At 38.8% G+C, this 15,744-nt stretch overlaps 2 protein-coding genes across 10 annotated transcripts in view; one reads left to right on the plus strand and one right to left on the minus strand.

The window, feature by feature from the left end:
* LOC122826628 (lymphoid-restricted membrane protein) overlaps window positions 1–6,764 on the minus strand; it is a 31,648-nt gene extending 24,884 nt beyond the window's left edge. For 4 of the 9 annotated variants that reach the window (XM_044108734.1, XM_044108736.1, XM_044108737.1 and 1 more), the window contains exons 1-7: window positions 5,447–5,556; window positions 3,634–4,337; window positions 2,472–2,588; window positions 917–1,097; window positions 452–513; window positions 296–371; window positions 18–176 (exon numbers count right to left, since the gene is read on the minus strand). In XM_044108734.1, the coding sequence (XP_043964669.1) occupies window positions 18–176; window positions 296–371; window positions 452–513; window positions 917–1,097; window positions 2,472–2,588; window positions 3,634–4,291 (1,253 nt within the window). In that variant the 5' untranslated portion in view covers window positions 4,292–4,337; window positions 5,447–5,556. Of the gene's footprint in view, window positions 1–17; window positions 177–295; window positions 372–451; window positions 514–916; window positions 1,098–2,471; window positions 2,589–3,633; window positions 4,338–4,417; window positions 4,563–5,446; window positions 5,557–6,490 lie in introns of those variants that run through there. The other 5 variants (XM_044108735.1, XM_044108738.1, XM_044108733.1 and 2 more) reach the window with 4 other exon arrangements.
* LOC122826806 (branched-chain-amino-acid aminotransferase, cytosolic-like) lies at window positions 5,854–14,435 on the plus strand. The gene is made up of 8 exons (XM_044109144.1): window positions 5,854–5,880; window positions 8,468–8,674; window positions 9,053–9,163; window positions 9,264–9,379; window positions 9,459–9,546; window positions 9,716–9,847; window positions 11,384–11,416; window positions 14,397–14,435. The coding sequence occupies exons 1-8, from the start codon at window positions 5,854–5,856 to the stop codon at window positions 14,433–14,435; spliced, it is 753 nt and encodes a 250-aa protein (XP_043965079.1).
* The last annotated feature ends 1,309 nt before the right edge of the window (window positions 14,436–15,744 follow it).

Here is a 15,744-nt window from a genome sequence, read left to right on the forward strand (position 1 = left end):
AATTAGGAGAACCTTACACCCTAGCTTTATTGCGCAGATCCTCGTTTTCCTCTGCCAGTTTCTGGTTGCTCTCCTCCATGCTCTCCACCACCTGCTTCAGCTTCCGTACCTCTTCCTGAAGCTTTTGGTTGCTCATCTGAAGATCAGCGACACAATATACCAGCTCTGATGTTTCACTGGGAAGGGGAAATGAAAAAGCATGAACACTCGTCTGTGAATAATACCCAATATGAAAAATACTGGGTGTCGCAGATAAAACAAAAAGTTGGCGGACTTGTAACTTAATGGCACTTACAATTCCACTCTAGATGCCTCTCCACCAAAGGCCTCCAAGCTTCCCGATGTTATATTTAGCAACATAGACCTTCGGGCTGCAAAACACACAAAAAAACCAATCGAGTCTCTACATCTTGGATCTACAGCTCAGATGGGCGGTTAAATGAATATTCACCAGAGGCACCATCTTTGAGTTTAATTGAGTCTTCCTGGGTGTAGTTCTCTGCTGAGACTTCTCTGCCATAAAAAACAAAAATCAAAGTGAAAAAACATGAACTAATTTTTACAGTCATTTATTATAAAATAGTTTCAAGCGTCCCAAAATAAACTGAAAAAGCAACAAGGAGTTTAAGAAATGCAATATGCTTTGGGTGAGTAATCTACTGACGTCTCTATTTCAGTCACATTTGTCTAAAGGGGAAGAGATGTTTGCTCCCATGTATGGCGCCATTTAAAAAAAAAAAAAGAAAATTTGGCTGCAAATTTGGCTTATGTTGCAGGTTCAAGACCTTGGAATTTCAAATTGAGGATTGCGCATACAAAAACTGCTAAACATAAAGAAACTGATATAAATGAACCAAAACTGATGACAGGCATACAGAAACAGGCTATTTAAAGTAAAACCACATTTTCCCAGTACCTGCTATTGCGGCAGTCGTCTATCCACTCCTTCATGACAGCATGGTAGGTGTCAAGATCAATGGACACGTCTTTACGTTCTGGGTCCAGCATGTTGCAAAGTTCCTCTAATCCACTGTCTTCAGAGCTTCGACTGGTTGTGTGACGCAGGTAGTTGACAATATGAGACACATACACTTTACCTAGAGTGTGAAAGCGTGAGTAAGTTTTAGGAGAGAGAACATCTTTGACAACTCCAACACAGTCGATTGAAAGAACTGATGTTTGAATCCTGTAACATTTTTTATCTCTCACAACAAACCACCAGTTTCAATCTACTGGTTTTCTAGGACAGTGATCGTTTCCACTTTGGCACCCAGTACTTCTTTAAAGCAGTTACCATAGTGATAGTGAACCTTTTTTGACAACTGGGTTCATAAAGGATTTCTCAGTCCAGGCTTAATCTAAGTTTGTGGTTACATAAACAGTCCCCTGTCAAAGTTTTACATTTTTTAAATTGTAGACCAATGACAGAGGAGTTCCACCTCCTTCCTTTCACCTGCTCCAACAGTAAAACTGAAAATTATTCATATAACTAGATTTAAAAAGTATTTTTATTCATCAGAGAAGACTGATTCTAATAAGAAATGAGAGATGTCTCTTAAGAACATAATCTAAAATAGTTTTACATGAGATTATACAAGTTTATTTACAAATGATTTGTATCTAGGGCTTACACCCTTCTCAAAAATCAAGAAACCATGACTCATTGTCCTTACGGTAGTCCAACTTTTCTTCTATTAAGCATTTTGTGTGTTTTCTCTGGAAATCTGAACATTTCACTTCTTGCCATGATCTCAGTCTTAACCTCCCTCCATAGATAAGCTCTGCACTCTAGATGGGCCATCTAACAGGGGCATGAATAATATTCTAAAATACAGTCGCAATGTAGTTAACATACAAATGTTTTCAAGTACCATTTATTCCAACTTAATGGTTAAAAAAAAAAGTCAAAGCTTCATGTTTCCTTTCTGCTGATGAATCATTTAAGATGTGTGGATGAGATTCATTGTTTTGGAAATTTATGTGAGCAAAGACAGCAGGAGTGAATAAAGCAGATGCCAGGCATTAACATAATCCATATGTTTTCTACGAAGCTCAATTAATTAATTTTTTCACAGCTCCTCTGTATTTAGAAGTAGCTCTTGTTAGCGATTGGCACAACACGGCTCATCTTCATCAAGGTTTGACGTATTCTGCATACCTTGGTAACAAGTGGTTATTTAAAGGTACTGTTGTCTTTCTATCATCTCATTCCTGTCTGTCCATTCGCTTCTGATTTCAACAAGTCGTTCATCTAATTTTTTTCTCTATTTGTACAGAAAAAAAGCTATATGTTTAAACCCCAGGAGATCACTGCTTTCTGAATAGTCAGACCAGCTAGTTGGTCTCTAACTTTTATGGCAGTAAATTACTTATATGTAATAAACATTCTAAAAACAGTCCTTTCGTTTGACAAGCGACAGATGATCCAGCAAATATGTCCCATGTGAGTGTGTGCGTGCGAGAGGGCGTACCTCTGCGTTGGGTGTCACAAGCATGAAATATGGTATCGAGCAGATTCTCTTCACAGATGAGGCTGATTTCTGCCATATTTCTTCCATTTTCAGAGTTAACCGACGTCCCTGAAAGAGCTTGAATACAACACACACCAGACAGAGTGTCCTGAATTATGCAGCGCAGCAAGCACATGATTTTCCTTTAGGCACAGTAGCAAATAACAGTACAATGACCAAACACAGTTTCTGTTAAATTTCACCAAAAAAAAAAGTACAGAAGTAGAGGATTGGGTCTTTTATTTACTTAAAAGAAAATATTCAAATTAAATTTCTGGATGATAAACTGCAAATGGATCAATTTCCTGGACTAATCTGCACGGAAAGAATTACTTGAAGCATTCTTTCTTTCTTCCCAATATCATCTTGTAAAATAATTTTCATGTCAAATAAAGTGATTGGTGCTTGTTTTGTCTTTGATAATTATTTAAAATTTTAAATAAAAAACAAAAAATCCTAGGTTTCTGCTTCAAGTTCAGTCAATCAAACAGTGAGTTACCAAACACTTTCCACTTCACCCTAATAAAAACCTGAATGAGAACAAAACAATCCTGTGAAGTTTAGACATTCACATCAGCAGGGAAAAGGTTCACATCACAGGCTCCTAATCCAAACCTTGTTTTCATATTTATTTACATGCATAGCAGTTATCACTGCATAAAAATAATCAAGCTTCACTTTGCATGTTAAAGATGAAAGAATTATTTTACCCTCCATACTGCTTCCATTTATTTTCTGAAGTGAAAAGAGGTTAACTTTATCGTAATGTCCTTTGTGCACATTATAAGAGCTGGGCTGTATTTTAAGATTACTGTGGAGATTCATATGACGAAAATGCTTTTAACAAGGAGATGCTAAAACTTTCTGCTAAGTCTAGAGATACTTAAAAAGCATTAATGATTTAGAAATAATTAGAATACACTAACTAACTAACTAATTAATGTATAAATGCACACACCTTTCCTAAGAGAAATTACATTTGTGGTTCACTTTGGGCAAATTAATACTCATAATATCTAATTATTATAAGGATGATCAAAAAACAAAACAAAAAAAATCAAGGTAGCAAACAATTTCTGAAAGCCAGACGAATCTACTTTGGCACTTAGACTCTGCCCCCTACCTCCATCTCCCATGGAAAGTCTTTTCACCACCAGTGCGGGGTAGGGCAGCTCACACTCTGCTGAATTTGCTGCGTCTGCAGAGCAGAAGTTCACATTGTAGGAGAGGGTGCTGTTCCTCGACGTGAAAGTGCGGGACAAAGGAGGACTCGAGCTCCGGCTGTCGCTCTCAGTCTGCGCCGGGTTTGGCCCTCGGGTGAACGTAAAGTAAGGGGAGTCTCTGGACTGGCCTGCGGGTGTTGAACAATACCTCTGCCATGTCCTCACATGTTTTAAATCACTGCCATCAGGACCTCTCCTCTCTCCCAGGGTGCTTGTGATTGTGTATGTGACATTAGCTGGTGTGGATGGACTGCATTTGGGAGTTGAGAGGGGTACGTAGGAACCAAGGCCACTGCTGTGGGAGCTTGGCATCCCCATCCCTTGAACCCTTTCCACCTCGTCTCTGAGGATGGTGCCTTTCTTGAGGATGGCTTCCAGGTTGTGCCTGAGGCCGCACTGAGGGCTGTCGTAACTGCTGGAAGAGAGTCTAGGGATCTGGAAGGGTGAATTGGGTTCCCTGTCACCACGCCACTGGATGGTCTGAAGCTTGCGGCAAATGCTGTCCACGGGGTTGTGCCGACGTGAAGGCTGAGGCGTGCAATAGTCCACGTTGCTCATGGTTTGAGGGAAGTGCCGAATTCCTTACTAGAGGAGAGGGTGAGGTCTGGGGGATAGGAAAAAATAAATAAAATAACAGTAAAAAAGTTCTGCAAAAGTATTCATGCAGTTTGATCTTTTACAAACCTGAATGTTTACAGTAATATGTGAAGAGGTTACTTTATGTTACTCGTTTTTTTTCTTACACTTTTTAAAGTGGACAAATGTGACGAGACCAAAGATGGCGTCACGACAGGTCAAGCATAAAAATAACATTTAGCAGTATGTGGTAAAGGTTGACTACAATAAACAAATGATTGTGCCATTGACTAAGGCCCTTAATTAGTTTTAATCGTGGTTAACTTCCTGTTAGCCTAGTCTGGATAAGACAAGCTACAAATCGCCATAATTACTTATGTGCTACTGCTTTTTTTAGAATTAGCTTCTTACCCGCTTCCGTGCAATTTTAAAAGCAAACTAGTTAAACCTCTGTCTAATATTGTCCACTTGACTATTTTTTTTAGTTATATTAGAATTAACTGTTTCGCTTTTGTTAGTTGTTCTTCCTGGCTATAATAATCCAATTAAGAAATACAAGTTTATACAATAAACAATCCTCAAACTGCCAAAACCTCAGAGGTCTCTCTATTTTGAGTTTTTGGATTGTTAATTTAACAAGAGATGTTCAAGGATCTAGTCACACGGGATAAACTGTAGATTTTCAAATCAGGAGTCAGAAGCACACAGTGCAGAGGAGGAAATTGGTAGAGACAACATAATAATGGAAGCCAAAATTAAAAGTTGCTAAACCGGGCAAGCTCCCAGGGATGTTTCTTTTGTCCTCGTGGTCAAATAGGTGAAGCAGGTGCGCAAACCTGCCAATTAATTGACCTGAATTTGCTATTTTACTGCTATTTTTTTCTTACAATACAAATGTATGCGTTTGTTGTTGTTGTTTTTTTTTGGTTTTTTATATATTTAAAAAAAGCTTTAATTCAATAGCATTAAAACGGCAATACAAGCGTCTCACTAATAAGCAAAACGTATGTCTAAATTTATTTTTCTAATTTTCGCAGAAATGTAACCAAACATTTAAAAACATCTATCTCAAAATAAAGACTGCATGCCTAATTTTTCAATTTATGCGAAAATGTAAGTATATATATATTATTTTACCTTCGTTGTCTCTTCCGAACAAATATCCACGGAGGAATAATTAAATGTTTGGTGAACTGTCCACACAGACAAATCGAGCACGCGCACAAGCAGCGAGAGACTGTCAGAACTAAAACCTGCTTCAGAACATGAGTCAGTAGCACCTCCTTGCGGTATGACTGAGACATTACACCCAAGGAAACGCTAAGATTTGGATATCAGGATGTATCTGAGATGAAACTTTAACATTTTCGTCCGGTTTTGCCAGCAGTTTTTCCTTCGGCATTTGTAGTATGTCAGGCTAAAACGTATGAGCTGTACCTCAAACGTACTTCCATAAACCTCACTAAGAACCCCAGGTGTTGTTGTGATGAAGTATGTCAGAGTTGGTAATAGTAAATTTGTTTCTGAATGTATACATCACAACGATGACACTGCTTCCCCTCGAGGAACCAGTAAGCTGTTTAACGTCAAGGTGCACAGTGTTTAATTTCATCACAACGCCTAAGGCTGGGACAGATCTCCTCATCTTAAGGTAAATTAAAAACACCTTAACTTTTGCTAAATATACTTTTGACTGGATTGTCTGCGAGAAGAAATAAGTAAAAGTCGGAGTTCCTTTTCAGAGATAAGGTCAAGCATATTTGCTTATATTGGAAACCAAGATGTCCCATTTGTTTTTCTTATCATATTTGTGTAACTTCTGTATACATTTGCATTCGGCCAGGGCTATGTTTTGACTATCAATATGGAATATCAAACATATAGCAGAATGCTTCCATTTCTCAGAATAAAAAGACAGTTAAGAAAAAATGTTTATCCACCTGTAACCCTAAATGGCTTCATACAACTATTATGGGACTCCAACTTTGAGATATTTGTGAAGTGGCAGTATTTTGGCATTTCATTATTGCTAAGACTGTTAATGTTTCTTTCAGACACTAAACTACACCATGACTGGCAGCAGTATTAGGTGAAGAAATCTGCTTTGATGGTTCAGAGAACGTGATTTTAGTAAAGGACTCTGCCTAACAGATATTATAAGTGTAGACTTAGCTCACTTACCCTCAGTAGCAGTTCCAGGTATTGCATCTTCATGGTTCCCTGACTTCTTCACACTCAAAAATCTCCCTTGTTGATCAACATGGAAGTTGTTACAGCACCGTTTCTTGCCCTCATGTTGCCCAAATCAGCCCTGAAAAGGATTTAAGAGCTACTGTCTTCCTATTATGACAACAAACAGATGAAAAGCTAATCCGAAGAAATGGCAGACCTCTAAGCAGACTCTGGCCTCTTTTTTAAGCATGTGATTCAGCTTTCGGCTTCATGTTCACCACAGTAAATGCCCATTCTTTCACAGGTGAGGAGTGTGTTTCCATTGTTGCCCATGTCCTCTTGTTGCTCCTCTGCAACCTGCTCAGCAGAATCCACTTTCCCAGCTCACGCTAAGTCGCTGGAGCTTTGCATGTTTTCTGACCCTGAACGTCTGAGCGGGAGACAGCAGGCTCAGGTGGAGATTAGACATGTGCAGACACTCACGGAAACATGCTCTCCCAAGGAGAAGCATTGGCTTTGGTTTTGAGTGTTTGCATCCTGGCCTGTAGAGCTACACAACATACTGAATCAAAATCTTGAATGTAGTTTGAGTGTGTGCAATATTGCAACCATAAAGGAGTGATTGAATCCAATATTTAGCTAGAATATTTCAAATTCTGCTTACTGATTAGACCAGTTGAATGGACGTTTAGCAACCTTTATGCTAACACCCGATGTAGATCTTAAAGACCAAGATGTTAGACCTCAAGTACTCTTTTAATGGTCCTTAAGTACTTTGCCTAAGAGTTTGTACTTTGTAAACACAACCCCCAAACCTTTTAAATGTCACTTCAGTCCTTCTTACACACTCAAGATACTCATCAAAGGTAATAATTATAGCTACATAATCCCGGCCAAACTCTGACTGGACTGTGAGTGATAATAGCAGTGATAGATTAGCACTCATGCGGAAACATAAAGCTCTGTTAATGGCCTGCTGTGGCCTTGCAGTATTGGACTGATTGTTGTGAAGTGCAACAATCAATTTATTTCAGTATATCTGAAGAACCATGATAACTGTGAGGCAAATAATTGGAAAGCAGAGACTGTTTGGAAAGACAGCTGCAGTACGCTCACTGATTCCTTACAAGTGCTGTACTTTACTGTAATCTGGGATTAGGATGCAAGCAACGTCCTGCACCAGGAGGGAGAAGATGAAGGGCCGGTCTAATCCCAACAGATAGCTGATGCCTGGTCAACTGGAGGTGTCTCTTTCAGAGGGATCATTGGACTCAGTCTTGGAAAACAGCAGGAAACCACAACAATCTCTCTTATCTTTTGTCTGGACAGCAGAAGAAACATTTGCAGTTTTGCTCCTCAATTCCAAAAGACACAAAAATGGAAACAAATGCAACACTCAGTGAGAAAGTTGAATTCATCTGGAGTCTGGCAACTGTAGTTGTTGCATTTTTGTGACAGAAATTTGTATCAGTCCCCACACTCCATAGGTGTCTGTGGGCTGGTGTGTTCAGGGCAATGGCTACTGGTAGTTTTCTTCTACACAAGAAGACCTGCAACAGGAATACCTTCTTTTCTATATTTGCTTCTTGCTGTTGACTCGACTTTAGTGAAGTGCGTGGAGAAGAAACAAGACAATTGCAGTTAAATGTCGATAAGACCAAAGAAACGGCGGTCACTTTCAGCCGCACAAAAACATATGGTAGGATCTCCATCTCAGGAGCTGATGTGGAGCTAGTCAAATAATACAGATGCATTGGTGCTACCATTGGGCTGTAAGTTGAAGTTGACCACAAACAACTGAGGTACATTCCAAAAACAACAACACTTTCCATCACCAGTGGCCACGTCCATCTTCAAGCCAGTGGTTTGCTTGGGTGCGTCAACAAAGCTGAAAACTCTGACAGACTCAGGAACCAGGAGGATAACTGGAAATAACTGATAGTGTAGTTTTGTCTTTGTCTCTGTTAATTCTTACAGCTTCATTAGGCAGCTGTAAGAATTGAGAACCTCATCGTTCAGCTCTCTACCAGTCTGAAGGCGAAGCCAGATGTGGTTGACTTTGGGACAGTCTTCACGGACCACATGCTGACCGTGGAGTGGAACGCCAATGGGGGCTGGCAGACTCCCCTCATCAGGCCCTTTGGGGGCCTTTCCCTTCACCCAGCCTGTTCAGCACTGCATTACGCCGATGAGGTATGCAGCCTCGCAGAAGTATTCATGCTCATTGAACTGTTTACATTTTTGCCACGTTGGACAGAAATTTAATGTGCTTCACTTTCTGACAAGACAAGGTTAAACGTACAATCAGAGCTACAATGGAATAGTTTAGATGAATGCATATCTGGTCCAATCCAGGCTTAAACCCAGTTGAGTATGTGTGAGGATACTTTAAAACTGACATCCTTCATTTGTGATGGAGACATTTTGGCCTTTGCAAAAATGAATGGACAGAAATGTCAAATACAAATTGAAAGACAAGTTCTTTTCTTGACCTGACTTTTTCTTGTATGCCCAATATAATGTTTCTGATTACGTTTGAATCATTTTCAATAGGTTCTTTCTTCTAATGAGCTCTTTGAAGCCCTGAAAGTGTACCGAGGTGACGACAAGCGCCTCCGCCTCTTCAGACCCCTATTGAACCTGGAGCAAATGTCAAAGTCTGCAAAGAGAGCTTGTCTACCTGTAAGGTGGACAAAACAATAAAACATTTTTATTTTGCTTTTGTAAAGCACACTGAAGATAATATTAGCCAAGCTAAAGTGATTGTTTTGGATTTCTACAGGAACTATGGAGGGACTTAGTTGACTGTCAGCAGGTTCTGTGGCTGTATGGAGAGAACCACCAGATAACCGAAGGAGGAACCATGAATATCTTTCTGCACTGGATCAATGAGGACGGAGATCACTGGACCTACACTTGACAGTACTTGTGTATATGTTTCAACTTTCTACTCTGCAATAACAGCTTATTTTTGATTAGATGAGGAACTTGCGACATCACCACTAGATGGCATCTTTCTTCCAGGCGTCACTAGGCAGAGCATCCTGGACCTTGCCAGAAAATGGGTAAGAAGTACCTTTAGTAGAGAATGGTGATGCAAAACCATATTTATATTCTGATACCTAATTGGACAAAAAAAAAAAAAAAAAGCTATTGAGTGAAATATTAGAAGAGGTGATAAACTTTAAAGGTCAGCATTCGGGTTTCCTGAATTCCTGCTGCTCTGCTTTGAAGGATGAGTTCAAAGTGTCGGAGCGATACCTGACGATGGGCCAGCTGTGCTCGGCTCTGAAGCAGCAGCGTCTTAAAGAGATGTTTGGCTCTGGCAGGATCTGCCATATAGGAAACATTGTGTACGAAGAAAAAGTAAGAAATTCACAAAACTCTTTTTCTTGTACAAAATAAGAGGTCAGCTATAAAAGCTCAGCCTTTAACCTTCCCAGAGTTAGCACATGAGATGTCTTTTTTTTATGTTCTGGGAGGACTTGATGAATCAGCTGAGCCAGAGTTTGGAGGAGAAACAAATTTCAGCTTCCCGGAAAGTTTCACTGTTCACAATAAAGCGAATGGTTTCAGTAGATGCTTGGCAAACACTGTTCAGAAGTGTTTGGCTGCTCACAATTTCTTGTTGTTTTGTTTTAGTGTATCTCAACATTTTTATAACTTTGTCCTTGGTCAGAAATTTTGGACTCTGGCTGATATTTCCACATATTTTCAGCCGAGTCTTTGTCCCAGAGAAATGTGTATGGGATGAGACACCGCTACGGCCTTTACTCCTTGCTCTTTTTTTTACTCTCATTCACTATTTTGGACTCCCTAATTGCAACTTGGTAAATGTAAACATAGCAAATTGCTTTCCCCCGACCAGTTTGGGATTTTTTTCCCCTAAATAAATGAAATTTGAAAGTGGCTTAATAGTTTTTCCTTCAGGCTACATTATATTATATTTTTATAATATATTATATATTTTGATTATATTATATTTTGATTAATAATCTCAAACAATAATTTGTGACAAAAAGAAGCAAAAATGGAAGAAACTTTGCGACAGACAAGTCTTGTTTTACATTCATTTCTGTTCGCAAAGTTAAGAAGTATGTTTGTTTAAAGAAAAAAAACGATAATGAACGAAAGTACAGGGAAGCTGTGAAAGTCAACAGATGTTACAAGTAAAGATCTGTTTTACATACAAAGTCATTTTATTCATTATTTTTAAAATTCTTTTACTATTATTATTATTATTATTATTATTATTATTATTATTATTATTATTATTATTATTATTATTATTATTATTATTATTATTATTCTGAGTGGACAATGTACAAACCAGTCCCCTAACACCATCTAAGAACTGTATATAATAGAGTTTAATGTGTTAAAATAGAGCTAACCTACAGAGATAACATCAATAAGTCACAATGGGAGAAATATGTCCTAGTGTTTCTCACTTTACTTCAACAAATCTTTTATTTCCCCCCCTTTTTTTTGGCGTGAGAGGTAAAGTAAGAGCTTTCACTCCAATTTCTTTTTTTTTTTACCATCTTCCCAATAAAATCCCACATTTCCACTTGGCATATTCCCAAATAGTTTTTCCATAGAAAAATCTTCCATTAACAAATACCGAAAAGAAAAAAAAAAGTTCTCTGCTTTTCTGCACGACACATAATCACTTCAAATGTTGCCGTAAGCTCTGTCGAGAAAAAAAAAAGAAATACCTCCACAGGTTCTAATTGTGTGAGAAAAGTACGTCTTCAAATGATGTATCTGCTTAACAACATTGGACAGGTTTAGTACTCCTAATTCTCTGTCAGTAAAATACGACTCAATATAATTCAGATTTGTGTTTTTCCAGAATTTGCAGCTTGTCTTGAAGATAATCAAGACAAGCATTGATTATCTTCAAGGATTGCAACAGAACTGACAGATGTACAGGTTAGTGGGTAAACACAAATGTCTCCTTTTATGTTATATAGTTTAGCTTAGGGTGTTTAGTGATAGTAAGATTTAGCTGAGTAGCATGAGGTAGGAAAAAATAAATCCCCAAATTAAATTAAAAAACCTAAAATGTAATAATAAATATTGCAAATAAAAGGCAACCCCTAACGAATACCCCCTCTACCAAAAAAAAAATTAAATTAACTTCTATCTCCATAATTGAATTGGCGCGCAGTCATCCAAGTAGTTATCATGTAACTTAATGAGATAAAATCACAAAGTTGTTTTAAATAAACCTTCTTCGGTCCCTATTTATCAAGCTTACTGTTTGTGTGAACTTCCTCTAAGTGTATAATAAGTGAGGTGTCCTGTAAGGAATTAAATTATGACTTATTATAGTCTTCTCAACCAACAACAACAAACAAACAAACAAACAAACAAACAAACAAAAAAAACCCTCACACTAACAGTCTACTTAGCGTTTCAGATTTAAACAGATTTCTAATGGCTTTTGGCCCAGTAGGGTTAATGAGTGCGCTAACTATTGCTTGATTCTCTCTTATTGTATTGTGTTGTGAGCATGTTAGATGGCATATAAACTTTAATGTGATCATTATTTTATCACTTATACTGGGGAAATGCCCCCTAGGTTTCGAATCCTACACTCAATGGACACTAAATGTAATTTCAACATTGTGCCTAGTTATAGCTGACATGCAGCCAGGAAGATCCCCCAAGAATATCTCAGTTTAGTGATATTCCCAAGCCTGGTTAATCACGGACTCCAAACAAACCTTCGGGTGATGTTGTCATATAGACCTAGACATCCAGTAAACTTTAATTTTTGAAAGAGATTTCACACTGGGTAGGCTATAACATCTCACCATCGCTTGCAAAAGTGTTCAGCGTTTCCACCAGCCACGTTACGACCACAAGCGTCCACATATTTTACTTGAGCTTTGTGATAACCCGACATAAAGTAGTGCTTGACAAGAGCAGAATGAAAACCTGTCTTTTTTTTTTTTTTCTTCTTCTTCATTATCAGTGAAAAATCTGAAACGAGTTGATATTGTGTGAACAACTTCCGGAGAGAACGTGTCTAAAAACACATTTTTCTGTCTTCCCACGGACTCTAAATTGAATTTAGATCCGGCGTGCTCTGCTATATGAATATGCTTTCACTTCTCTTTCGCTTTATTTTGGTAAATTAACAACATCACACAAAGAAAACAAAAGCAAAATACTATTTTACAAACCCGCAATTTACCAAAAAAAAAAAAAAAAAAGGAATAGGCTTAGACTTGCATGATAACAGGCAAAAATGTAATTGCAATGCGATTACAAAAAACTACAATGACATCAGTTAACTCACATTTCTGTGAGCTTGTTTAACTTTTTGCAATGTCTCCAACTCTTTCCTTGATCCGATTGTGGACGTTAAGGACAGTGGACACAATCCAACTTGGCCAAATACAAGGTTTTCGCCAGAAAACCTGCTTAGGCTGGCGGTTGGGGCACTTGGCAGACATTTTTGAGTTAAAAAATATTTGGAGTTAACAAGAAATTTGAAAACATCACTTGATAATTAGGTGTCATTGGAAAATTGGGAGATTAATATCTGAACATCAACTATAAAGTCTTAAAAAGTGCCAAAAAACTGAAATAAATAAGCAGTGCTAAGCCTGGTGGGGGCACAAGTAAAGCCTGGTGGCCCGCCAGGCTTATAATACACCAGGGGATTGTAGTTCAGACAAGAACACGGTTTTATTGTGGTTTTAGCATAACAAAATATCACCCATTTATTATTATTCACTTTTATAAAACAACAAATAATGAGCTTGTTGAATGAACAAGGGAAAAAACCTCACCAGCACAGCTGCTATCACTAAAAATGAGTAACATTGAGATGCTTTGTAACCTCTATCTCTATAACGATCAATGGTCACACATGGCTTCATATCCAATCCTACTGATCTCCGTAACGTCCTTCAAACTCTTAGATTAGTTCGTGCAATTATCTTTTCAACTTCCTGTTAGTTTCCTCACGCGTTTTCTTTCTAAAAGTCAATAATTAGCATATCAGCCCGCTTCATCGTGCAAGTATGTGCTAAGAATGCTGCTACGCTCGCGGACGCGATAAGATCCCCCTCCCGTCCTCCGGAGAGCACAACGCGGGCGAAAGTGACAGTTTGTCGGCCCGCGGGCGGAGCGACGGAGGTAGGGGCCGAGGCAAACTCCTGGATTCTCTCATTATGCCCGTTGTAATTGCACAAACTCAATTATTGCCTCAGCCTCGTGTGATCTTCAAAGCCAAAGATGGCGCAAATGAAGCCTGGAACAAGTGGGAGAGGAGGAGGAGGGAGCTTAATGAACAATAAAATCGACAAAACGCCGGAAAATGCTGCAGCTCCTTCCTCTGCGCTGTTAAATCTGTTGACACCCGTCCTGAAGACAACATTGTGCAACAAACAAATGAGTGGTCCGAGGCTGCAGATGAAAGATGGGTTTACTAAGTCGCCCTGCTGTTCCTCTTTCAAGTTAATTAGAAATCACATTCTTTTGTTTCCCCTTCACAGGCGTTTATTTACTTTCTCACTCCGACCATTAGAACAAATTTGCAACATGAGACACGAATAATTGGATTTGTCTCCACGCCTGTCACGGATTGGGGAGCATTTTGTTTTGATTTTTTTATTATAGTTCCCGTTTCCTCTGTTGTGTGGCGTTGCATTCTGCCGCCGACAAGAGTTTGCAGATTTGCTTACGGATATTTGAGTTTTTATTTACTTCTTTTCTTTTTTTTTTTTCTTTTTTATGTGATTATTTGTGTTTCCCTCGCAATTAAGCAGAGAAGTTTAGTGCTTAGCGGCTTAACGAGATGCGGTTTTTCTTATTTTTTTATTTTTTTTGCCTGGGGCCCCCAAAGGGTAAAAGTTTGTCATCTAACCTTCTTTGCATAAACTTTGCTCTTTTTCAGCATGGCCGCTCCACGAGTGACTGGACGTACCTTGTGTGATACGAGTCTTACTCTAACTGTGGTTGTGTCATCTTTTACTTGTTATTTAACCTAAGTTGAAAAGAATCGCACAACTGTCCAAAGTAATTAGTAAAAGTAGTTTGATGTCTAATGTAATACTCTACAATAACTTACAGAAACCAGCAACCACAACCACTTGTTTTTACTTATTTGCACAACATGCAGAGATGTGGCACAGACCCAACTTGCAAACTAGCATGTAAGAATTACAAAGCGCCTAGAATGAACTTCTGTAACTTTTTTTTTTTTTCTTTTAAGATTTTGCAAGAACAACCAAAAATGCTATAAAACTGTTTTGATCAATATTGTGCTGTTGGATTTTAATTTAAACAAACAAGGATTTTGCGTAGTGGAAAAACTGGACCCGGAAAACTGAGAAACCAAACCCGGTTAGCACGTTGGAACACAGCAAACAAGAAGTCGCTCTGGTCAGACGAGACCAAAGTTGAACTTTTCTGACATCCAAATAAAACGAGAACTTAGCACAAATATTGTAAAAATGTCTTACAAACATTTCTAAATCATTTTGATTGCAACAAAACCACAAAAACAATCCCAAAATCCCAGAGAAACAGCTATTTATTGACGTTTTAATTGGTTTTGTCAATACATTCTGGCACAACTGGCCCTTTAAGAACATACAGATTTTTGATTTGGCCCAAAATGAAAATGATTTTGACAAACCTGATTTAGAACAGATCAGATTACGTTGCTGGAATGTTAGATATTTCCCATCGCAGGTCATAAGGTTGTAAGGGCCTGAGTGAACTAGTGAGGGCCACGGTTCTGTGTCGCTGCAGAGACACTTCCATAATCCTTACTGCTTCAGCGCAGAGCGACTGTTTTCCTGTCATCCCACTCACACACACTCACACACATACGCGTGCGCACAATGAAAAACTGGAACCGAACCAAAGCCATCAGCATAATGGAGTCATAACAGGAACCAATCAAACTGGAGTGCACTTGGGCTGTTTGTTCACCAGCACACCCATGTGCACACGAGGCAAACTGGGAATCGCAGTCGTACTTTAAAAAATGAGTACTCTGGAGGTGAACGTGTTCACAAGCAAATGAAAGCTCGATTAATATCGTCTGTCCGTGTATGTGTGTGACGTGCATGCGTGCGTGTGTGTGTGTGTGTGAAAGGGGAAGCCTCGCCATGTTCGGGATGTATTCTGTCTTTTTGGCAGCGGCTCCTTCCTTGTGTGCAGTGGCACAGCTGGTGAGGAGACCAGCGCAGGCAGATGCAAACACACAGCACCGCGACTTTAAAATGCCAAACACC

The sequence above is a fragment of the Gambusia affinis genome, linkage group LG23 (assembly GCF_019740435.1).
Source record: "Gambusia affinis linkage group LG23, SWU_Gaff_1.0, whole genome shotgun sequence".
Classification (NCBI taxonomy): domain Eukaryota; kingdom Metazoa; phylum Chordata; class Actinopteri; order Cyprinodontiformes; family Poeciliidae; genus Gambusia; species Gambusia affinis.

Excerpts from the sequence above, each read along its gene's own strand:
- LOC122826806 (XM_044109144.1), top strand. The coding sequence starts at position 5,854 with ATGACACTGCTTCCCCTCGAGGAACCA. Across the intron at positions 9,164-9,263 it reads CAAAGAGAGCTTGTCTACCT|GAACTATGGAGGGACTTAGT; the intron begins GTAAGGTGGACA and ends GGATTTCTACAG. Across the intron at positions 11,417-14,396 it reads CAGAACTGACAGATGTACAG|CATGGCCGCTCCACGAGTGA; the intron begins GTTAGTGGGTAA and ends GCTCTTTTTCAG.